The following is a 25,760-nucleotide window of genomic DNA, read 5'->3' as shown; positions in this document are numbered from 1 at the left end:
AAAGGCTAGCACATTTAGCGAATGCGGATGCACCCGTGGAATACACTGAAAGGGTAAAGATTCAGAGCTTTATAAATGGCATACGAGATATGGAAACGAAGCGGGCTACATATGCGAATCCAAAACTAACATTTGCTGAAACGGTATCACATGCTCTGATTCAGGAAACAGCGTCGCTTCTGTGTAAGCCAGTTTTCAAAGCACGCCGTGTGGAAGTAGAAAGCCCAAAGTGGGTAGACACAATTTTGGAAGCACTGAAGGGATCTCAACAGAAGCATGCCGGAGTTATTAAATGTTTCAAGTGCGGCAACCCAGGTCACATTGCACGTCATTGCGATCTTGGTCCTAATAGTTCCAACAATGTGGGTGGCCGTAAACGCAAAGCTGGCGGAAATGAGCAAGAGCGTGTCGGATGTAAAGAACGAAAACTTGCCCCGGCTATTGAATGTCCTGTGATATCTGTGTCGCAGATTGGAAGGAAATCAAGCAGTCTTACCATCAGAGGGAATGTGGATGGTAAAGAGCGTGTACTGACTGTAGATACGGGGGCATCTCATTCCTTGATCCGATCTGATTTGGTCTACAGGAGAGTAAAGTCATTACCTGGAGCAAGGTTGCGTACGGTCACAGGCGAATATAATCAAGTCCAAGGCGAAGTGGTATGTGAGGTATTAATTGGAAAAGTCATGGTTCTACACAAATTCGTTGTGGCGGATATCGTTGATGAAGTCATATTGGGAGTGGACTTCTTGGTTTACCATGACGTCATGATCGATATGCGGAGGAAAATTATGCGCTATAAGAATCAGGACATACCACTTAATTTTAGTTTGGAAAAAGGGTTCAGCAGTAATCGGGTACTGGTGGAAAAGATTCGACAAAGGCCACGAAAGTCAAAGGCAAAGGTTGATAGATCAAATGGGCCAAATAAATCAAAATCAAAAGTACCTGCGAGAGAAACACTGGCATTGACAAAACCTAAAAGACGCAGGAAAACGAAGCAACGAATTTCCGAGAAAGAATGCGAGGGTAGTTTCAAGCCGGAGCGCACTACTGTTGTGAAATGTCGGAACGATACCGATTATGCAAAGCAAATCCGTCCAGCGCAAGCTCTACGAAGTGGTTCATTGACCAAACAACAGAGTGTGAAGGAACGGCCCAGGGTAATGAGTAGTAAGATGAAACACTGGCATGACAAGAACTTTAATTCGGAAGGTTTCTTGGCGGGAGATTTGGTACTGTTAAACAACCCTCACCTACGGAAAGGTGTTCCAGCCAAATTTCGGTGCAGTTGGGAAGGCCCGTACAAAGTTGTGAAGAAGATCAGTGATACCATCTACCGCATACAAAGCATTGAGAAACCACGGAGTAGAAGAGTGGTACATTTGGAGAGATTAGCAGCGTTTAGATGGAGAGATTTGTCTGATCGGGACGATCAGACTTAGGTGGAGGGCAGTGTCACGGATATTAGTATCACTAAGCTATACCATCACTAAGGCGATGCTAAGGCCATGCCAAGCAGTATTTACGTCAATAATCAAATCATGTATACACATATATAAGGCAGCCGAAAGAGATGTCACACACAGATGCATTTACTTATACGCCTATGTGTGTGCGAGAGACTGTAAACTACAAACTCACATACATCTGAGAGACGCTGAAAAGTAGAAAATTGTAAACAAGTAGAAACTATATGAGAACTATAAACACTCGAAATAGTTGGTAAGTTCTGGAATTAGAAGAGCCTAGATGTATGCAGCGTAAACTATAAAAGCGGCACAAGCGAGTAAAAAGTAATTCAGTTTGATTTGAGATTTGGATTAAGCGCTATCTAGCGAGCTATAACAGTATTATTTTGAATAGTAGAGTTTCATTTGAGCTGTCAATCAGTTTGGTTATTAAGTAAGCTATTCGTTGCAAAGTACAAGTGTGATTGTGAAGTACTTGAATAAAGGCCATTTTGCATTATTACATATTGGAGTTATTTATTCAACTGTTTAGCGATCCGAACTTAGCAGAGGGTTGCAATTAAGAGGACTTGCAAGTAAATTCGTTACAATATGGTGCACCAAAATACAAAAATAAAAGAAAATTTCAAAATGGGCGTGGCTCCGCCCTTTTTCATTTAATTTGTCTAGGATACTTTTAATGCCATAAGTCGAAGAAAAATTTACCAATCCTTTTGAAATTTGGTAGGGGCATAGATAACATGACGTTTTCCGTGAAAATGGGCGAAATCGGTTGAAGCCACGCCCCGTTTTTATACACAGTCGTCCGTCTGTCCTTCCGCATGGCCGTTAACACGATAACTTGAGTAAATTTTGAGGTATCTTGATGAAATTTGGTATGTAGGTTCCTGGGCACTCATCTCAGATCGCTATTTAAAATTAACGAAATCGCACCGTAACCACGCCCACTTTTTCGATATCGAAAATTACGAAAAATGAAAAAAATGCCATAATTCTATACCAAATACGAAAAGAGGGATGAAACATTGTAATTGGATTGGTTTTTTGACGCGAAATATAACTTTAGAAAAACCTTTGTAAAATGGTTGTGACACCTACCATATTAAGTAGAAGAAAATGAAAAAGTTCTGCAGGGCGAAATAAAGAACCCTTGAAATCTTGGCAGGTATTACATATATAAATAAATTAGCGGTATCCAACAAATGATGTTCTGGATCACCCTGGTCCACATTTTGGTCGATATCTGGAAAACGCCTTCACATATACAACTACCACCACTCCCTTTTAAAGCTCTCATTAATACCTTTAATTTGATACCAATATCGTACAAACACATTCTAGAGTCACCCCTGGTCCACCTTTATGACGATATCTCAAAAAGGCGTCCACCTATAGAACTAAGCCCCACGCCCTTTTAAAATACTCATTAACACCTTTCATTTGATACCCATATCGTACAAACATATTCTAGAGTCACCCCTGGTCCACCTTAATGGCAATATCTCGAAAAGGCGACCACCTATAAAGCGAGTGCCCACGCCCTTTTAAAAATACTCATTAACACCTTTCATTTGATACCCATATCGTACAAACAAAGTCTAGAGTCACCCCTGGTCCACCTTTATTGCGACACCTCGAAAAGGCGTCCACCTATAGAACTAAAGCCCACTCCCTTTTAAAATACTCATTAACACCTTTCGTTTGATACCCATATTATACAAACGTATTCTAGAGTCACCCCTGGTCCACCTTAATGGCTATATCTCGAAAAGGCGACCACCTATACAACTACCACCACTCACTTTTAAACCCCTCATTAATACTTTAAATTTGATACCCATATCGTACAAACATATTCTAGAGTCACCCCTGGTCCACCTTTATGGCGATATTTCGAGACGGCGTCCACCTATAGAACTAAGGCCCACTCCCTTTTAAAATACTCATTAACAGCTTTCGTTTGATGCCCATATTGTACAACAAATTCTAGGGTCACCCCTGGTCCACCTTTATGGAGATATCTCGAAACGGCGTCCACCTATGGAACTAAGGATTACTCCGTTTTAAAATACTCATTAACACCTTTCATTTGATACCCATATCGTACAAACATATTCTAGAGTTACCCCTGGTCCACCTTTATGGCAATATCTCGAAAAGGCGACCACCTATAAAACGAGTGCCGACGCCCTTTTAAAAATACCCATTAACACCTTTCATTTGATACCCATATCGTACAAACAAAGTCTAGAGTCACCCCTGGTCCACCTTTATTGCGACACCTCGAAAAGGCGTCCACCTATAGAACTAAAGCCCACTCCCTTTTAAAATACTCATTAACACCTTTCGTTTGATACCCATATTATACAAACGTATTTTAGAGTCACCCCTGGTCCACCTTAATGGCGATATCTCGAAAAGGCGACCACCTATACAACTACCACCACTCACTTTTAAACCCCTCATTAATACTTTAAATTTGATACTCATATCGTACAAACAAATTCTAGAGTCAACCCTGATCTACCTTTATGGCGATATCCCTAAATGGCGTCCACCTATAGAACTATGGTCCACTCCCTCATAAAATACTCTTTAATGCCTTTCATTTGATACACATGTCATACAAACCCATTCCAGGGTTTCCCTCGGTTCATTTTCCTACATGGTTATTTTCCTTTATGTTGTCACCATAGCTCTCAACTGAGTATGTAATGTTCGGTTACACCCGAACTTAACCTTCCTTACTTGTTTTTAATTAGGCAGTGGTTTGGCAAGCACTACGTGTATATTTCTTCGAAGGAAAGTTTTTTAGCGAAAATTTATATTTCAGGTGTTGTTCGGAGTCGGCTTAAACATACAGGGGACATGTCCCGCCAGTTTGTGGGAAAGATTAAAAAGTGACGCTACGCAAATTCAAAAAAAAGTTATTTATTTTTATGTTTTGTATACCCTAATTTAAAGAAGAGGCATTATGCCTTAGCAAATTTATAGTTTTACGTGAGTACCTGCCATTGTTGGCCTATCTTAACGGTACATACAAGCAACATGTCCAGCGCACAAGGTTCTCTTACCTTGGCCCCAATCCATGATGTCAGTGGACACACCACCACCTTGGTGGGGTTGTAGGCCTATTTAACACCTCTTCCATTTTAAGGGCCATGGCAGCTGGTTCCAATGCAATTTCAAATACGAACTAACCAACTCTTACAATGCCTTCGGATAATAACAACTCTTACCGCATTCGAGTAATAACCACAGCCACCGCGATGTTCCCGAAGCGCCTACCGCAAATGAGCAGAAACGGAACAAGCTCCGGGGGCCCAGGGCCTAACTGTTCTACCACTTTAGAGTCTTGGCCTAACTTTCGCAGCCGAAGCTACTGCCCATTAGGTATCCACAATTGCTCCTTCGCTCCGCCAACCGGCGCCAATTGGTCACGCCAATGGAGTTTAAATCGTTTTCCACCTGGTCCTTCCAACGGAGTGGGGGCCGCCCTCTACCACTGCTTCCATAGGCGGGTTCCGATAGAAACACTTTCTTCGCTGGAGCATCATCATTCATTCGCATAACATGGCCTAGCCAGCGCAGCCGCTGCGTTTTAATTCGCTGGACTATGTTGATGTCTGCGTATAGTTCGTACAACATTCAAACATTACTTTCATACAAAGCCCCACACACACAATCCTCCGTTTCGCTCAGGCTAATCGTCTGACAGGGCGTATGATGAACATTAAATTCAAGTTAAGGGTATTTGTGTGCAGCAACGATTCTAATACAGAATAACATACTGTGACGAATATTAACATCACTAAGTGATACTACCATCATTAAGCCGATACTAAGCAGCTACTCGTATGTAGGTAAACAAATCAATCATCATCTACACACATTCATACAAGGCAATGGAGAGATACTCATAAACACATGTAATCAATAGCCGAAGTAGTACTCACATATACACACGCATATGGCTATGCGAGAGAATATAAACTCGAACAAGTAAGGATGGCTAAGTTCGGGTGTAACCGAACATTACATACTCAGCTGAGAGCTTTGGAGACAAAATAAGGGAAAATCACCATTTAGCAAAATGAACCTAGGGTAACCCTGGAATGTGTTTGTATGACATGTGTATCAAATGAAAGGTGTTAATGATTATTTAAAACGTAGTGGGCCTCAATTCTATAGGTGAACGCCTTTTCGAGATATCGCAATAAGGGTGGACCAGGGGTGACAATAGAATGTGTTTGTACGATATTAATGAGGGTTTAAAAGAGAGTAGCCCTTAGTTGTATATGTGAAGGCGTTTTCGAGATATCAACCAAAATGTGGACCAAGGTTACCCAGAACGTCTTCTGTCGGGTACCGGTAATTTATTTATATATGTAATACCACGAACAGTATTCCTGCCAAGATTCCAAGTGCTTTTGATTTCGCCCTGCAGAACTTTTTCATTTTCTTCTACTTAATATGGTAGGTGTCACACCCATTTTACAAAGTTTTTTCTAAAGTTATATTTTGCGTCAATAAACCAATCCAATTACCATGTTTCATCTCTTTTTTCATATTTGGTACAGAATTATGGCATTTTTTTCATTTTTCGTAATTTTCGATATCGGAAAAGTGGGCGTGGTCATAGTCGGATTTCGGCCATATTTTATACCAAGATAAAGTGACTTCAGATAAGTAAGTGAACTAAGTTTAGTTACGATATATCGTTTTTTGCGCAAATTATCGTGTTAACGGCCGAGCGGAAGGACAGACAGTTGATTGTGTATAAAAACTGTGCGTGGCTTCAACCGATTTTGCCCATTTTCATAGTTATCGTCATAGATACTATGTCCATGCCAAATTTCACAAGGATTGGTAGATTTTTGTTCGACTTATGGCATTAAAAGTATTCTAGACGAATTAAATGAAAAAGGGCGGAGTTACGCCCATTTTGAAATTTTCTTTTATCTTTGTATTTTGTTGCACCATATCATTACTGGAGTCAAATGTTCACATAATTTACTTTTATACTGTAAAGATATTAAATGTTTTGTTAAAATTTGACTTAAAAAAAAAATTTTTTTAAAGTGGGCGTGTTCGTTATGCGATTTCGCTAATTTTTATTTAGCACACATAAAGTAATCGGAGTAACGTTTCTACCAAATTTTATCATGATATCTTCAGCGACTGCCAAATTACAGCTTGCAAAACTTTTAAATTACCTTCTTTTAAAAGTGGGCGGTGCCACGGCCATTGTCCAACATTTTTCTAATTTTCTATTTTTCGTCATAAGTACAACGCACCTACCAAGTTTCATCGCTTTGTCCGTCTTTGGTAATGAATTATCGCACTTTTACGGTTTTTCGAAATTTTCGATATCGAAAAAGAGGGCGTGGTTGTAGTTCGATTTCGTTCATTTTAAATAGAGATCTGAGATGAGCGCCCAGGAACCTACGTACTGAATTTCATCAAGATACCTCAAAATTTACTCAAGTTATCGTGTTTACAGACGGAAGGACAGACGGACGGACGGACATGGCTAAATGAATTTCTTTTTTCACCCAGATCATTTTGATATATCGAAGTCTATATCTATCTCGATTAGTTTATGCCGTTACGGATTACCGTTATGCGAACAAAGTTAATATACTCTGTGAGCTCTGCTCAGCTGAGTATAAATATACATGTACATACATGGCTGATAACCAAGCATGAAGTTCGCGAAGTTACTAGAACTTAGGAGAAATGGGCGAACGAGGCAACAGAGATTATAAAAGCAGCGAAAGCTGAGTAGTTAGTAATCAGTTTGATTTAAACACGCAATTAGTTGTGAAGTATAAGTGTTATTGTGAAGCACCTTAAAGTAGTCTAATAAAGACCTTTTGCATTACTGAATTTGGAGTTATTTATTCGACAATTTAGCGATTCGAACGTTTGCAGAAGGTTGGAAATAAGCCGAATTTCTCTAAATTCGTTACAATACTTTTCAGGGTATTAAAGGAAAGTAGACCATCGGGTAATAAAAGAAAGTAGAATATTGGTGGCCGCCGTGGTGTGATGGTAGCGTGCCGCGCCTACCACACCGAAGATCCAGGTCCATGCCCAGGCAAAAGCAACATCAGAAACTTTAGAAACAAGTTTTTTCAATTAGAAGAAAATTTTTCTAATTGGGTTCGCCCCTCGGCAGTGTTTGCCAAGCACTTCGAGTGTATTTCTGCCACGAAAACCCTCAGTGAAAACTCACCTGCCTTGCAGATGCCGTTCGGAGACTGCATTAAACAAGTAGGCCCAATCCTGCCATATTGTAGGAAAAAAATAAGAGCACGACGCAAATTGGAAGAGAAGCTCGGCCTTAGATCTCTTCGGAGGTTATCGGGCCTTATATTTATTTATTTTAGACCATCACGCCTGATAAAACTCAGACATTTAACACAGACCAAAAACCACAAACCATTAAAGGAACTGCAAAAATGCGCCCAGATGTTCTGATCACTAATCTGCATACACCAATGAATGACATATTTCCTAACAAAATGCAAAAGCAGTCCCAAAGGGAAAAGAAGATACAAACTCGTCGTCAGCATACCGGTCGCTATGCATGCTTGATATGACCACTAAACTGTTAAAGAAGCTCCTGAAACCACGTATTTCGGAAGCCATATGTTAAAAACGAGGCCTATAACGAGGAAACATGGTTGCCGTGTAGGCAAAAGTATATCGGGAGTAAAAGTAAAGCAACAAGAAAACACCAAGTTCAAACGAGGTATCCTTTTCACAGCCTGAAACGTAAGAAATTTATTAAGTGGGAGAGATGGAAAGACATGCTGAATGCCTTAGAACTCCCTAGCTATCGAGAGATTTTCTTCTTCTCCTCAGCAGTGCTTCGCCCCATCCATCTGACGTGATCACTCATTGTGATCGATACCCTCCAACGAAAGTCCAAGAGAACATAAAATTTCGACAGGGTTGGAGGAAAGCGAAAAGGGTGTTAGAGGCGTCGGTTCCACATTGCAACTGAAAAGATGGAGGGTGTCATGTAATGTGTACATGAATCAATTGCGTATGTCGAGATTAATTCAGGATAAATGAGAGTTTAACCTATTAAATTATCCAGATCCTGGGAAATCTGCTTTCCTCATCAGCGAGTTCCGGGTATTTTAGATTGAGATTGGGGTTCATAGGCTCTTTTGGTTCAAACTACTAATGGCTTGGTAGCCAAATTGTATATGATCCTTTATGTGCCTGAGAGGTGAGGTTCGTCAACCAGATCACTCTTAGCTTGCCGGATTTCTGTCAATTTAGCAGTATTTCGTTTCTCTCCTTTATTGCAAGGTATCCCGCCTCACTGTGCAGATGGTGTTCCGGCGACATAAGAAGATATCCCGTGGCAGTTCTGAGCGCGGTATTTTGACAAGCTTTAAATCATTTATCAAGAATGGTAGCTTTGCAATCTCTTTGGTGTTGATGGTAATAGAAAACGCACTGCGATTTTGTTTCTGTGTGCGTCTAATGGCCTGCCGTCTGGGTTTTTCAACCGAGCAATGCGTTACGTATTGTTGGCAGAAAGCGTTCACAAATTTCTTGATCAGATAGCACTTAATAGCCAAGTGCGATGGATATTTTGTCATCGTCCTTAATTGGAAGAGAGCCTTTTCGGTTGACCAAAACATACAAACACCGGCAGAGAGGTTACAATTCTTTAGATGAACCTCGCTTGTATTTATTCATTAGCTGGCTGATGCGCAAGTTTATGTCCCTGATTTGTATGTCGTCAGGGTCTTGCGTCTAACAAGGATACGCCCTCTTGACAAGGTCATGGCCTACGTTGGAGTATTTGGCCAAATTCCCGGAGTTCTGCCAGCAAAAATAAAGCGAGCCGACGTGGATCCAACGACTTTTCAAAAATGCACGTTTCCCTTGTGGCACATCAGTTGAGATTGGGAGGGCAGTTGGCTCTTTTTTTTTTTTTTTGTTTTGAATTTGATGATAGTGCGGCACTCAGCATTATGAATTCAGCTGATTTCGTCAGCGAAAAAAGTAAGGGTGGATGGTAAAATGCCAGTGTAAGCATAAACTCCCAGTTGTCAAGTTCTCTGCTAAAGATATAGATGCCAGGCGATCTGTAACACGGGAGATCACGTCTTCGTAAATAAAACTTTAAAGAGCTGGCAGACCCTGAGAGTCACTTAAGGTCCTCGCCTTGATCTAAGGAACGTTAAATACGACGAAGTATTCAGTCATGAAATGCCGGTTTTTATATTTTCATTCGGATACCCGCACGAAAGTTTAATAGGGTCATAATAGCCGACTACGCGAAAAACAGAGCTTGCCATCCAAATAAAACAGCGCATCCCATAAGACGTTGGTTTCGAAAATAAATCCGCTGATGAGAGCTGCCAGCGTTATCCTTCGTTTCTTCATGAAACAACGACATAGAAAGTTAACAGGGCCACGCAACTGTTATTACCATAAATATTTCGGGTAGAATATAATCGTAAAACATTTCCAAATAAAAAGAAATTCTATGCAATGATAACTAAAACAATCACAACTTCCCACGGTTATTTTAAAAAAACGATAAAAATAGTCTGAATTAGTTCGCGCGCATGGTGACAAAATTTCACCAGAAACTATTCAACAAAAAAGGGGCGAAAAGAACACACTTTTTTTATGTACATATGTATGTCACACTCTGTGCCTACGTGTACACTTTTTTATTTATTGTTTGCGTTTGTTGTTTGCCTTTTTTTCTGAACATTTTTATATATTAACTTTTTTTTGCTTACATACGTTTACTTCAACCTTAAGTTTCTTCTTGTACAGATTTTCTTATTTTTGCTTTTGTATTTTTTTTATTGCAGCAGGATCTAACGAACCATAATACAAATTCGTTAATGTACACAGGAAAGGAGCACGGAAAGAGCAGTTTTGAGCAGAGTTGCGGATCTCGACTTTTGCCTTTGCCTTTTGCCAATTTACCTTATTCCATGCGTTCAGTTCAGTGTAAAACGAGCACACGAGTTTGACCAAAATTGTACGAGGTCGGTGTGTGTGTTTGTGTGTATGTGTTAACATATGTATGAGTGGATAGCTGAGAGCTTGCGAAGGATGAGCATGTGTACTGGTGGGTGGGTTAGAGTTTGGTGTTGCCGCGTGCGGGTGTAATTTTGCTCACTCACTTTTTGACGCTCGCTCTCACACCACTTCATGCTGTGCGCGAACAAATTTTTAATCTGACAATTTCGAGGGTCGCCCTGCCAACGTACATAAATATGTATGATCCAAAAAAATATTAAGTGAAATAAAAAATAAACCGCAACAACAACACCATTCCAATAAAATTGGAAGGAATACTGGGTGTTGTGTTTGTTGTAGTTAGTGGTGTTTGCTAGTTTTTATTGTTGTTTCCGCTATCTTGTTGTTGTTGACTTTCTTGCAGGGATTGCAAAACAAAGATACATATGATTACAAAAAATCTCCAATAATAACTGTTTAAATTAAATATAACTGTTAATAATAACTGTTAATTTCTGAGGGAAATAAAAAACCTAAAAAATAACTGTTATTTTTGTAGCGAAATAAAAAACTCGAAAAATAACTCTCAATTTCCAAACAAAATTTAAAGCTCAATAATTATTATAAAACAACAAGGATTTGTATGTTAAAACATATAAATTTTACGATTCCTGCATTCTTGCTGCTTTTGTAGTTGTTTTCTTTATTGTTGCTGTTTTTTTTTAACTCATGAATTTCATTTCCTATCACAATCGATTCGTTTCATTTGCATTTTTGGGTGTAGAAATTGGAAAAGTCAAAATGCTATTGAAAGGTAAAAAATTTGCTATGTACTCTCTGATATATGTGCATATATGTATATAAAGTTCTAAAAGTAACGGTAAACTTTAATTGGCAAAAATTAGCAGTAGCGACAAATGCACATATGCAGTTGCACACACACACACGCGCGCAGATATACATTTAGTGCACTGGTGCCTAAGAACATGCTGAGAATTGGTAATGCTTGCACTTTCACACCCACATCTATATACATATATACATTTACATATACATGTATACATTTTTCGCTTTTGATCTACATGCATATTTAATTTGAAGAATAATTTATTTCACACTTGAGCGCTTCTTTAAATATTCATTTCATTATCTGAGCAACTTCATTTTGTTATTTTTGAAAGCTTTTGATTAAACACCCACAAATTTATTGCAAAATTGTTCACCTTTTCTTCTTTTCACTTGAATAGATTCATATTTAACTTATGTAGGTATTGGTTGAAAGAAAAATCCCTATTGTTATATCCCTCTGCGACTCGTTAGCAATCGTTAGCTATGCGACACCGCCGTTATACATCGTCATGCACGTCCTTATTCGAACTAACCATTTGTGCCAAGCTGTGCTTCGACATCCAGTCAACTAGCTGGTCCTGGGCAAGTAAACGAAAGCTCTCGGCACCTATAAAGCACAACTACATATGCACGTACGAGTATGTAGTGCCGCTCAGCTGAATTCATGCAAAATTTTCGTGTGTTTGTCTTGCTGTCCTTTTTGTTTGCTCATCGCTCCGGTATAGGCCATATTTTCACTGTTTAGCTTGTCGGTCTTGTTTCATATTCAGCATCAAATTTTGTGCGCATGCATTGGAATTTTTTAAATGAAAATTTTGACTTCAATTTTAACTATTTTTGAGTTCGTTTTGCTTGGCCGCGAAGCTATTTACGAGCGCACTGTCAGATGGGATGTAAGTCATTGGCGCTCGCACGGCCATATTGTGGCATGCATACCAATGCCTTTACATATTGACAGAGATATGTATATTTATGTATATAAATGGATCAGATGGACCATACACCAACTATTTGAAAAGGGGGAATGGATAAGGTAAGGTATGAAAGGATGTGTCTTAGCCGAAATAACGAACCCAGTAGGTGGCTCCTCGCGTGATTAGGGACTCAGAATAAACCCCAGGCGAGCCATAGCTGTTGGAAAAGGCGATTTATTCTCGAATACTAGCGAGAATTTCGATACTCGAGAAATCAAGAACTTGGCTCCTGCAAGATTCTCGAAATATTATTAAAGCTCGCCACTTTCTCTAATTCAATTTATATTATAGGAAGAGCTTACAATCTCTTCTCGAGCAGACTCAAGAAATCGAGAACTCGGCTTGTGCCAACAGCTTCAAAGTATTATATGTAGATTTGAATATTAACACAAGGGGGAATTTCAAGAGGTTCGACGAACTTTCATGCTTTTCAAAAGAAAGAATTTCTACCGACACCAAAATTTAGAAGCAGGTGGAGGAAGACTTGATATCCATTTAGTTGAAGTGACTTGTTACGAAACCTGCAAAATCGCGTAGACGGTTAAGAACCAATTATTGATGATGATATGTCGTGTTTCAAAAATTCACGAATTCCCATTTCAGAATCATCTCTTCGAGTAAAATTTGTTCATCCCTTCCGTAGCCATGTTTGATGATGTTCTTCAGCCGGCAGTTCCAAGCCTCGAAGTACCAGACGGCTGCGCAAGTTGATCGTAAACTACAAACCTCCTGACTTCTCCACCGCAGCACCCAACGGTGTAACCATGGTGATTTTGATACATAATACAAGTAAGTTTAAGTACCTTTTGAATATTTACGCCATATTAACGAAAGTCTAGAGATCAAAACTCCTATCCCTTATCTGCTTAGTACTGACCCCCATAGATCGGCTTTTATTCTATGAAGATTTCGACATGCATTGAAAGCTTAGGGAAATATTGGGAAAATCAGAGGCACTGTGTGGTTAGGAGCGAGAGTCTTTGCATGACTTTTGGCCACCCATATATATTCGTCATCGGGATATAGCAAGCTCGTTTCAACCCAAAACCATAGCCATCCAGAAGGTGTTTAAACCAGTGTTAGATAGTACCCAATAGGCCGCTCGTCAAGCTATCGGATTAGCGAGGATACATAAAGCCTCGTTAGTTAGTCCAGACCGCGGGCCGTTTTCGAAGTCACCATAGGGGTCCTCTAATTTCGTTCAAGGGTATTAGTAACATATAGGAAAACGAGTTAGTCGAAAGGTAGCAGGACATCGCCCCTCTGCCGAAGCAGAATTGAGTTTCTTGAAAAACCTCATTCGTGGACAACACCACCACATGGAAGGTGGTAAATATAGATAAGTCGTAGATTTAGTCGGTGTTTACCATTCCAGGAATCGGTATTCGTAGAACCTGATTATAGGAAGTATTTAATATAGGAAATAAAGCCTTCAATAATTTAATCCTCTATTCAAGCTAAAGACCGCCATTGTTGGTAAGCATGCCTGAAGAATAGACAATGGCGAGGATAGTTCTGCTTTTGAAGCCTGGAAACCAGCTAACGAGGGAAACTCATATCGCCCGATATCTCCCCTATCGCAAGAAGTAAATACTTGAAGCACCTTGGATTACACCTAAAACCCCACCCTTGAACAATATTCGCAAAACAGTATTTATCAAAAGTCTTTTACACAGCCAATTACAATATGTTACTACAAGACTTGAAGGGGTTTATCCTTACCTCGTTTCAAACGGTGAGCCGAGAATTATGTGTATAGTCGGCAGGCATCAAGTTTAGTTCAGGAACGTAACATCAAACGCAAGAAGAATCAAATAACGGGTGCCATAAAGGTGGTGTCCTATCCCAACTTTTGCTTAGTTTTTTTATACTTAAGTTCCCTCCCCACCAGAAGGAGTTACCATTGTTTCCTACGCCTACGACTGCATGATAATCTCTTAAAAAGAAAAAGTAAAAAAAGGGATTCAAGAGTTTGATAAGCGCAATACAAATCTATATAGCTTCAAAGCTTCCGCAACCCAATTTTTAACCTCACCTACGAGAGGGGAATCCTGTTACAAATAGTAGTGTATCATACACATATTTTGCAGGCGAGGCTCTGACGACCCCAAGTTTCTAATGGAACTAGGAGGTGAGGAGGGCGGGATGGCCAGAAGGTTTAATGTGGCCATATTTATCGTTCCCGAGATGGTCGGGCTAGTACCTTACTGGTGCTTTCTTATCAGAATGTGCTGGATCTATATCTGGCAAAGGACCATGAATACCTATAACAAAACCTTCGGGGAGTGACATTGTCGTTAATACAACAAAAACAGCTGTTAAAACATCCTCAAGGCTCTTGTGGGCAGAATTTGGAGCAAGGACAAAAAAATGCTCGTAGTTACCCACAAAACAATTAGCCAATCGCTTATATGCTACGCGTCTCCGATACCGTCGCCAAGCTTTAAAGAAAATACTGAAGGAAATTATAGGCCTATCAAAACAACGCGCTCAGAACTAAAACGGGTTGGCTTCTTGTGTAGCTAGAGTGTCATCTAAACAGTGAGGCGGGTATACTATCATAAAGGAGAGAAATGAAATAATGAAATACGTAGAAACCTAGGCGTCTTCACTGGCATCTGATTAAAGACGTGTCTCTATAAAGGGTCTGTAATTCCTATGTTCATAAATGCAATGCGAGTCCGTTCTCAATATCGGAACTCGCAGTTAAGAACAGCATACTTCCCAGGTAGACGTGCGTTACTCTGGCACGACTTTGATCTGGCTACTGTAAGAGCTTGCACTCTTACTTATCCAGAATCATCGCCGACATACGTGATGCATGTCTTACATGTAATGCCACCAGCCATCTTTTCCATTGCAATGTGGAACCATTTCTCGCATCTTTGTATGAGGCTTATCAGTGCTACAACAACAAAGACAACCACGCTGAAATATTTCTCAATATAAGCGGTCCTTCTTCTTTCGAAAAGCAACTTCCATCAACATATAACACTGAGTCTGCCACTCAAAGTCTCGGCTATTCAAACTATTTTGTGCACGTGTTGTTCGAAGCTTTTTGCAGCCTACACGAACACACACACTCCTAAATATATATTTCATACATGTATTATTTAAAAACAATCCGAACAGCTTGGCTCTGTGCTCGCGTGTCTTTCCGTCTCTGCATAGCTGCGTAGGTTGACAGATGGCTTAAACAAACAACAACAAAAAAGCAAAATCCAAAAACATATGACTGACTATCTAGAATTTTTATTCAGCGCACATGCGCTTTATTCACAATTTGTTTATGTTCGTTATGCTTACTAAATATTTTGTTGTGCATTGCAATATGAGAGTGATGTACACACACACACACATACATGCATATACATATGTACACTTAACATTCGCATTAAAAATTAGCAAAGGGTTCGTTTCCCTTGAGGAGGTGCTACGGTGCGTATGATGATTATAAGGTGACGTTGCGTGGTTCTTACACATACATACACACACATACGTACATTTATATACCCACACTTATTTACCAGCATTTGCATACAGAAGGAGATACGACGTAAGCATTAAGCATATGCTTCGCTACTGATAGAGCATTAAATATAAATAAACTGACAAATAAAATGTATGTATGAATATACATCCTAGCATTTGTAAATATATAGGTATGTACACGTATACACATGCATACATATATATGTTCGTTATGAAGATAGTTCATATTTTGACAAGCATTCAAGTTTATTAAATGCCACTTAAATTTTGTATGCAATAAAATATTTAAGAGCGATAAATGTTATAGGAATTTTTGTGGTTACAATTTCAGGATTATTGAAAGAGTTTTTGCTATTTTATTGCATATAATTTTTCGTTTAATTTTTAAGTATTCCATCTTTATTATTATCTATTTATTTTCCAAGAAATCAATAGTTCGTAAAAGGCGAAAAATTAAATGCGCCCAATCTCGTTCTAAATAAAGGAAGCATTGTAAGCCTTAAAGTCAGTGTGGGACTAAAGCTGAACCAAAACTCGTACCGCCCACATGACACTAACATCAAGTATACCATAGGGAGTGGTTCGAGCTCTATACTCAACGACTCTAGGGCTCATGTCACTATGTCTTCATAGTCATAAGGCGCTTAGTAAGACAACTGACGTGTGCATTAGTCTTTAATGTTGTTACTGTAACCACGAAACCCCCAAAAGTTTTAACGGCGAGCTGAAGATGTCGGCAGTCCTATTCCCGTTTTAAATGAGCTCCGTCACTGGCACCTTCAGGTAGTCCGCCTGCCTCGTGACTTAAATTACTTTTTTTTTTTTTTTTGAACATTTTAGAAAACACTTCCATTAATTTTCAAGTAAACTGTACAAACCAATCTCAAAAACTTTTTCGAAAAAAATCGAAATTGGAGGAAACTTTACGGAAAATTACTTTTTATTAAGAGTTTCCTGAGGTTTTTTGAGTATGCAGTTTTGTATCATAAATAAATGAGCCAAAATCTCGCATTACGGAATGGTTGTATTTCTAATCGAATTTGAAAAAAAAGTTTGATGACGCATCGCTTTTGAAGTTTCTCGATTTATTACATTTCTCTCATATTTCGCTACCAGTGTTCGGAGTATTTAAAACTGTTACCAGAGTAAGCGATTACGCCGGAGTAAAAATTTTCGTAGTATATTTTTGTCTGCCTTTTTGAAAGCGGGCGAACAACTAACATCAAATTGATTTGGCAGCTTGGCAATACCTTCGCTTGTGTTTTTGCCATTTTTTGTTTTTCAGCAAAAAAATTATCTGCCTAATCAAGCGAAGAGTTGGTATAAGATAAAGAAGCAAAAAAAGTGGGTCTTGCAGTAAATGTGGACAAGGCGAAATACTTGCTGCCATCGTGGCCTTTGTAACCACGTCACTGTTGACGGATATAAATTCGAGACTGTGACGGATTTCATCTATTTGGGAAGCAGCATTAAAAGCAAAAAAAATTTCGGCCTAGAAATCAAACGGAGAATAAATCTTGCCAAGAAGTGCTTCTTAAAGGTATTGAAAACTAAAGTCCTCTCTCGACGAACAAAATTCTCGCTCTACAAGTCACTTATTATAACTGTCCTGATGTATGGCCCGGAATCATGGAAGGTGTCGAGAGACGATGAGATGGCTCTTGGAGTATTCGAGAGAAAAGTTCTTTTGAAGATTTATAGTCCCATCAGTGATGTCAACGGCGAGTATCGAAGGAGGTATAATGATGAGCTATATGAGCTTTTCACAGATATGACGATAGTGCAGCGAATAAAAACAGAAAGCTTAGCTAGCTAAGTCATGTTATGCGGATGAACGAATACGCTGCGGCAGTTTGTAAACAGAGGAAAGAGAAGACCTTCACTGAGTTGGGAGAGACAGTTGAAGGAAGCTTTGACCTCGCTTGGTGCTCCCAATTGGCGACTGTTATCGCAAAACAAGGTCAGCTGACCTCACTGACTCAACGGGTAATTTTGGCAGGACTTACAGATCACGTCCAGACGCATTTTTATTTTTACATTTTACTCTTTCTATTCTTATTCCGAACGAAAGAAGTACAAAAACTGTGAGTAAAATGTGAACAAACATGCCTTAAGACACGCACAGTGAATTGACGACATTTGAGCCAATCGTCACTTGTATACAGTCAGCTTTTCATACGTATGAGGGGTAAGAGCGGAACAAAATATCCGATTGGAATAAAGTCTGAACACTGCGTTTCCCAGCCAACTATGTTTTTTTTTTTACTCTTTCATTTTTTAATGAGGGATCTGTTTATTGGTTCATGGTGTAGTTTAATCAATTTAAGCCTCAAAAAGTTCATAACAAGCCAACCTAATAGAACCGCACTGCGTTTTTTAGCGCACGCAAACGACCGTCGTTTTTTGCCCTAACCCAAATAAGCATGCGTTGCGACAATGTAAAGCATGTGTGCAAACGTCAAATCTAAATGTCACGCAGTAGGTTTTCACGCAGCAAATTCAATTTGCGTTGCTCTCATACAAGTTGTATGTGCATGAGACATTTTTGACAGAAAATGACTTGCGTGCGTTTATATTAGGTTGGCTTGTATGTCTCTCAAAATTCGAATTGATTTTTGACAATTTTTTGTTTGTAAAAACCGTGCAAGCAGAAATCTAAGTCACCGTTCTTCTTCCTCATTCTCACAGAATCTACAAAGTAATAACTCGACTTCTCTTTCTTCTCATATTGATAACTTCTATATAGAAGGAGGTTGTTGGCATGCGCCATTATCGGAACATCCGTGTAGTAGCACAGTGATATGTGATAACGGTCCATGAGAAACTTGGGGTCGCCAGAGCTTCAACTGCTAAGCATGTGTATGATACATATGTACATATTTGTAACAGTATTTCCCTCGCGTAGCTAGGTGAGGTTGACAATTGGGTTGCGGAAGCTCTGAAGCTTTGTATTGCGCTTATCAAACCCTTGGATCCCTATATCCATTTACTTTTTATACTCAACTGAGCAGAGCTCACATAGTACATTAATTTTGTTCGCGTAACGGCATAAACTAATCGAGATAGATATAGACTTCTATATATCAAAATGGTCTGGGGGAAAAAAGAAATTCATTTAGCCGTGTCCGTCCGTCCGTCCGTCTGTCCGTAAACACGATAACTTGGGTAAATTTTGAGGTATATTAATGAAATTTGGTATGTAAGTTTCTGCGCACTAATCACAGATCAATATTTAAAATGAACGAAATCGGCCTATAACCACGCCCACTTTTTCGATATCGAAAATTTCGAAAAACTGAAAAAGTGCAATAATTCATTACGAAAGAGGGATAAAGCGATGAAACTTGGTAGGTGGGTTAACCTTTTACGCAGAATAGAAAATTAGTAAAATTTTGGACAATGGGCGTGGCACCGCCCACTTTTAGAAGAAGGTAGCTTAAAAGTTTTGCAAGTTGTAAATTGGCAGTCGTTGAGGATATCATTATGAAATTAGTCAGGAACGTTACTCCTATTATTAAATGTGCGCAAAATAAAAATTAGCAAAATCGGATGACGAATACGCCCAGTTTTTAAAAAAAAATTTTTTAAAGTCAAATTTTAACAAAAAATTTACTATCTTTACAGTACATAAGTAAATTATGTCAAAATTCAACTCCCGTAATGATATGGTGCAACAAAATACAAAAATAAAAGAAAATTTCAAAATGGGCGTTGCTCCACCCTTTTTTATTTAATTTGTCTATGATATTTTTAATGCCATAAGTCGAACAAAAGCTTTCCAATCCTTGTGAAATTTGGTAAGATCATAGCCTCTTTGACAATAACTGTTTTACGTGAAAATGGGCGTAATCGGTTGAAGCCACGCCCAGCTTTTATACACAGTCGACTGTCTGTCCTTCCGCTCGGCCGTTAAAACGATAACTTGAGCAAAAATCGATATATCTTTACTAAACTTAGTTCACGTACTTATCTGAACTCACTTTATCTTGGTATTAAAAATGGGCGAAATCCGACTATGACCACGCCCACTTTTTCGATATCGAAAATTTCGAAAAATTTAAAAAATGCCATAATTCTATACTAAATACGCAAAAAGGGATGAAACATGGTTTTTGGATTGGTTTTTGACGCAAAATATAACTTTGGAAAAATCTTTGTAAAATGGGTGTGACACCTACCATATTAAGTAGAAGAAAATGAAAAAGTTCTGCAGGGCGAAATCAAAAGCCCTTGGAAGCATGGCAGGAATACTGCTCGTGGTATTAAAAAAAATAAACAAATAAACGTAAGGCGCGATAACCTCCGAAAAGATCTAAGGCCGAGCTTCTCTTCCAATTTGCGTCTGCTCATCTTACTTTTCCCTACAAATTGGCAGGACGGGACTTACATGTTTTATGCAGACTCCGAACGGCATCTGCAAGGCAGATGAATTTTCACTGAGAGCTTTTCATTGTAGAAATACACCCGGAGCGCTTGCCAAACACTGCCGAGGCGCGACCCCGCACTCAGGGAAAAAACATTGTAAAATCAATGAAAACCTGCTTAATCCAAGCAAAAACGTATTTAAAAGTGACGTAAATATGAAAATTTTTATTTTAAAAATGTGCATTATAAAGTTGTAAAATCAAGTAAAAAGATATTTGATTTAAACATTTTCCAATTTCATTTTAAATACATCACGATTTTGAATCAAAAATGATCACATTTAATTTAAAAATTTTCCTTTTTGATTCAAGCATGGGTTTTGTTAATTTAAATAACAAACGCATTTGATTTAAAAATATTTATATTTAAATCAAATATGAGTTATATCGAATCAAATACCTAAATTGTTGAATTAAAAATGCACATATTCGTTTTGATAATGAAACATTTTACTTTTTCGACTTCACCACACTTTATTTATTCACCTTTTTTAAGCCATACAAAAATTGTTAGTTATAATCAAAAACTTAAATCTAAAATCGTACTATCAAAAATTCCTTATTATAATTTTATCATATTAAATTCGGCATTTAAATGAAATGAGCTACATATATATTTATATATAATGAAGTTATGTGTATTATTCAAACAAGTTAAGATAATCAAAACTGATCAAAACATCACATGTCTATTGTTTTGTTACAGAATAAATACATGATAAATACAACGTTTAAAGATATTTTGGTTTTGCGTATGTTTTGCCATTATTTATAGAATATAAATGTAATGGTTGACTTGTAAACATAGATATATTTATAACTTTTAAAACGTCTTCTTTCAAGCCAACTTAAAGGAATGAAAATGTTGGTCGAAGCTTTTAATATATATAGGATAGCATATAATATAAAGATTATTATTTTGATACAGAAATGATTTAATTTTGAATAATTCAGAATTATTGTGAGAACATAAATAATAATTGCTTTTATAATAAGTGCCTTTATAATGTACTTCATTTAACAACATTACAGTTTTAAAATTAATGGGTTGATTGATATTTATTTTTAAAAAAATTCCTCTTTTGTTAAATCTAGAATTTCATAGCTTTTATAACTAATAATTGATTCAAATGATTTTTCATTATCTAACAAAAATTTAGAAAATTTTATACTTGACTTTATTGCTATAGAATATGGAGGATTAACTCTCGAAGTAATGCTGTTAAAATATACTTTAGCTTCTTTATGCTTCGCTTCGAAACGCATACTCCAAATATATTTAAGAGGTCCGCAGTTTTTAATAGCTGTGGGGTAGTGCACAAGAAAATGATGTTTGGGCTTTAATGTCCCAAAAAGCCGAATATGAATAGAGTGATGCGATTTAATTAGCTCTTCCAAGACAACCAGCTCTTCAGTAGCTATTTGAGGTTTTAATATGTATTCTATTATTTGCGTTAAAATTAAAAAAAACTTCCAGTGCTCGTTATCGCGTGGTATTAAGTCGCCTATCATTAGGGGTAAAAAATGAATAAAACATGCCACTTCAGATGCGGACATTTTTAAATTATAATTACTTAATCTTCCGGCTTCTAAAGGGGGAGATTTATTGCCTATTTCTATTTCGCCAAACTGAAAAAATTGTTTTCTACTGTTAATAATATCGAGTGTTATGACTTCGTCTTTAATCAAATTTAGCAAAACATTACAAACATCATATATGCAAACTCCTTCGAAAACATCATGCATTAAATCAAATGTAAAATTTTCAGTCACACTAAAATATTTTAAGTTATCAAAAACGCAAACTTCCCTTATTCCTGTTTCCTGATAATTATTTTCTGATAAGTCTTTGCAATAGTTCTCTTCATTTCTCAAAGCTTCTTGCTCCTCTGATACATCGCTTCTCATTTGGTCTTTTGTTCTAGTGCAAACACGACAGAATCTCTTAGAATTGAATGATTGAACAAACCCCATTATGCTATTAACGGCTAAATTGTCTCCTATTACTAAACCTAGCACAAAATGAACTTTTTTACTTCCATTTTCCGTCACAATTTCAATACCTTCTTCAAGGAGCTTCAACTCATGTACAAGGTATAGAAATGAGTTCTCAACACCGCTGGATTGAACTGTTTTTGTTGAAATGAAAGCTCCATGGAAAATGTACTGTAGTTTGGACAACAGGTGTTTTGGCATTGATGGAAAACTATAATAACATCCACATATCGAGTACGTATGACTGCCGAGAGCATTGTTGATTTGGAAATCATCAAAATAAAGAATGTATGGTATAAATAATTCAGATTGAATTTTATCTTTTCGTGCTTTAAATATTCTGCCGCTGACAAAGTTTTGTATACTACTTTCTTTTAAGTATTTTTCTGTATTCTGTAATGTGCTCTGCAAAAGGCATGGAATCTCAAAAATAGCTTTGAACTGAAAATTTAATGGCATAATGTATATGTCGAATGATTTAGGAGCTAAGGTTGGGATACCGTATTTTGTTGTAGTAACAGATTCTTTGATGGTGATAGTCTTTGGATGTTCATATAAGTTAAGTTCCTTTAATATCTTAAAGAGTCTATACTCAGAGCTTATATCCTGAAAAGGGTTTTTACAAAATTCTAGTAGTAGTTGCAAGTCATCATTAATATCACTAATAGCCTCTGAGTTTAATACATTATGTATAATAAAGGATATAGACGAAAGTAGAGAAGATACCATAGACTGAATATCGATTACTTGTTTTCGTGGCAAATTGTTTTGAGCATACAAACTTAAAGATAAATACAGCGCATATTAGCACCATCTTGAGTTTCCGTTTCTGTACTTGAACTATTACTTAAAATCGGTAACAACATATCTTCCGTTGGAGCTACGTTTTGTGCGGATGTGCTTTCAAATTTTGTATGAATATTTTGCAAATAATTGCGAAAAGAAGAAAATTTTGTGAATAATTGATTGCAGTTATCTTGCTTACAACGCAGTCGTAAAAGTTTCGTAGAAAGCTTATGATATACTTTAAAATGACATATTAAGGCGTCAGCTTCTGAAAAATTTTTGTGACACTTAAAGCAAAAAAACATTTTGAACGAATTAATTATTTGTCATAAAACTCAAAAGGGACGTCAGGTTTGCCGACTTGCAGTCATATGAAGTATAAATTTCAAAAAAAAGTGTTGTATGAAAGTCCAAGAAGTTTCACATGCCTGAGGATATTTTACAGAAAGTGTGTGAAAGATTTTGAAACAGATATCTAAACATTCTAGAAAGGACTCAAATTTATATAATGTTTTATCAAAATATATATAAAATCCTATAATATCTTCCTCAACTATTCCTTCGACAATTATGAAAGGCTGTATTGTCATTCCTACAGAGTAGTACATACTTATTAACTCAGTAATTTTTCTTTCGTAATCGTTGATTGAAGTTAATAGCAAAACAAAGCTTTCTTGTGCGTCAGCTATTGTGGCCTTTTTCCTTATTTTCCCGCACGAACTTTGAAACCTCGACGAAGGTGGAAGAACTCCATTTAGAAGCGTTGTAAGAATGTGGTCTTGTGTATCTAAAAAAAAAACATAAATTAACGTAAGCGCATGGATTTTGTAGTGTTTTGTTTTTGTTTCATTACATTTGATCAGCGTTTATGTACCTTTTTTCGTTGAAGCTTTAGCGAGAGAAAAGAGCTGCTTGCAAAAATCGTTGTGTAGATTAACTTCATAAAAGCGTTGTATTTTTTCGGTAAAAATTTCCCATTTCGAATATAAACAATTCTCCTTACCAGGATACATGATCTTAAAATCAAGGTATATCTGCAATGTGTGGATGTGTTGCTGGGAAATTCAAACTAAGTATGTATGTATGTATTTTCATAGTTACCAGTTCAGGAGCCCGCGAATCAGTATATTTCGGCCAGGTTTGGAGAAAATCAATATTTGTTAGTTCTTTTAAGTCATTCTGTCTCAAGTTAAATGTTTTTTGCCATTTATCTTTGACTTCATTCCAATCAGCAATGCTTCTATTGAGAGATGTTTTCAATGCTCTACATATAGTAACATCAATTTCAGGAATAATATAATGTCATTTGCTATAACTTCGTCAATAACTATGCTTATGAGGTCGTCACGGTTTCTGTTGGTCAAATGTTGATTTTTTTGTAGGATTCTAATAAAAGCTTCCCCTTGCAAGTTTGTTGGAGTAAACTTAGTAAATCCTTGTTCAAGAAAGGATAGTTATTAGGGGTATTTAGATCGAAAATAATTTATTAAACTTACTTTGTTGAGACAGTGAGGCGAAGAAGATGATTGACTTGACGGCATAAAGTTATTACTTTGTAACCATTCAGTTACTTTGCTTGGCATCGACATGGTTTCATCATCTATTCCATACTATTAACAAAATAAAATATGTGAACGGATAAAGATTTTTTAAGAATTTAACAATGTACATACGCACCTCTTTTTTCTTCCAAATAAATAATTTCTCTCTAAACTCTACACGTAGACCCAGCGGCGGAATGGCTTCCTGTAGGTCAGCAGCCTTTAGAAATTGCAGGCTTCTGAAAGTTATCTGCGAAGCTGCAGGCGTTGTCAGATATATGTAATAATAGCAAGTTATTAGCTCGATACAAATATTTATTTGTTAAGTAATTACTCACCTTTTAGGAATGGCAAAACGTCGACCAAATCAAACTCTTTCAGCAGCTCTACCAACTTCTCCTCATCCTGATTGTCAACAATTTGTGTGGTAGTAACAACTACTCCTTCTAAATTTGTACACACTTCTTCAGATTCCACGTTCTCGAAATTATAAATAAAATCATCAATTTGCAACGAGTTGTTCATTTTGTTCACAATATATCAAGCAAAATCCACAAAATAAATTTTTTGTCAGAACGGACAGCAAATAAAATCAACTAAACTCAGCAAACTGCTTCTTCTTACTTATGCATGAGCCATACTTTTAAATATGAACATGTTTAAAATAAAGACGTTTATGTTTGAACTAAAGTGGTACATTTTTGATTCAAGTATGGAACGTTGTAATCGCACGCAATTTTTAAAATGAATATGTCAATATTAGAATTAAAAATGCAACATTATTAATTCAAATATGAAACATTTTAAAATCTAAAATACACTTTAATTTTAAAAATGACATATTTAGTTTAAAAATATTTTGATTTGTTTTGAAAATCTTCATTTTTAAAATAATAATGTCCTCGTTAAAAACGTGCATATTAAAAATAAAAATTTTATTTTTGATTTTAAAATGCAATTTTTCTCTGAGTGCGCTTAGAAAAATTTTTTTCTAATTGAAAAACCTTATTTCTAAAATTTTGATTTTGCTTTGCCCGGGGTGTGAACCGAGGGTATACGGTGTGGTAGGCGGAGCACGTTACCATCACACCACGGTGGCCGGCCGTGGTATTACGTATATAGATAAATTATTGGTACCCGGCAGATGACGTTATGGGTCACCCTGGTCCACTTTTTGGTCGATATCTCGAAATACGCCTTCACATACACAACTAAGGG

The 25,760-nt window shown here is 37.3% G+C and overlaps 1 protein-coding gene across 1 annotated transcript; it reads right to left on the bottom strand.

Annotated features, from left to right (window-relative positions):
• Nucleotides 1-24,361: 24,361 nt before the first annotated feature.
• On the bottom strand, nucleotides 24,362-25,322 carry LOC137254314 (uncharacterized). The gene is made up of 4 exons (XM_067791977.1): nucleotides 24,881-25,322; nucleotides 24,679-24,800; nucleotides 24,498-24,611; nucleotides 24,362-24,436 (listed from the first exon to the last, which is right to left on the bottom strand). Exons 1-4 carry the CDS (start codon nucleotides 25,065-25,067, stop codon nucleotides 24,362-24,364), a joined length of 498 nt encoding a protein of 165 aa, XP_067648078.1. The 5' UTR covers nucleotides 25,068-25,322.
• Between the last annotated feature and the right edge of the window lie 438 nt (nucleotides 25,323-25,760).

This window comes from Eurosta solidaginis, chromosome 5 (assembly GCF_040869045.1).
Source record: "Eurosta solidaginis isolate ZX-2024a chromosome 5, ASM4086904v1, whole genome shotgun sequence".
Taxonomy (NCBI): domain Eukaryota; kingdom Metazoa; phylum Arthropoda; class Insecta; order Diptera; family Tephritidae; genus Eurosta; species Eurosta solidaginis.
This window is presented reverse-complemented; position numbering and strand designations above follow the sequence as displayed.

Coding starts and splice junctions, on each gene's coding strand:
- LOC137254314 (XM_067791977.1), bottom strand. CDS start 25,067: ATGAACAACTCGTTGCAAATTGATGATTTTATTTATAATTTCGAGAAC. Junction 24,801..24,880: donor CGTTTTGCCATTCCTAAAAG/GTGAGTAATTAC, acceptor CAACGCCTGCAG/CTTCGCAGATAACTTTCAGA. Junction 24,437..24,497: donor CGCCTCACTGTCTCAACAAA/GTAAGTTTAATA, acceptor TTCTTGAACAAG/GATTTACTAAGTTTACTCCA.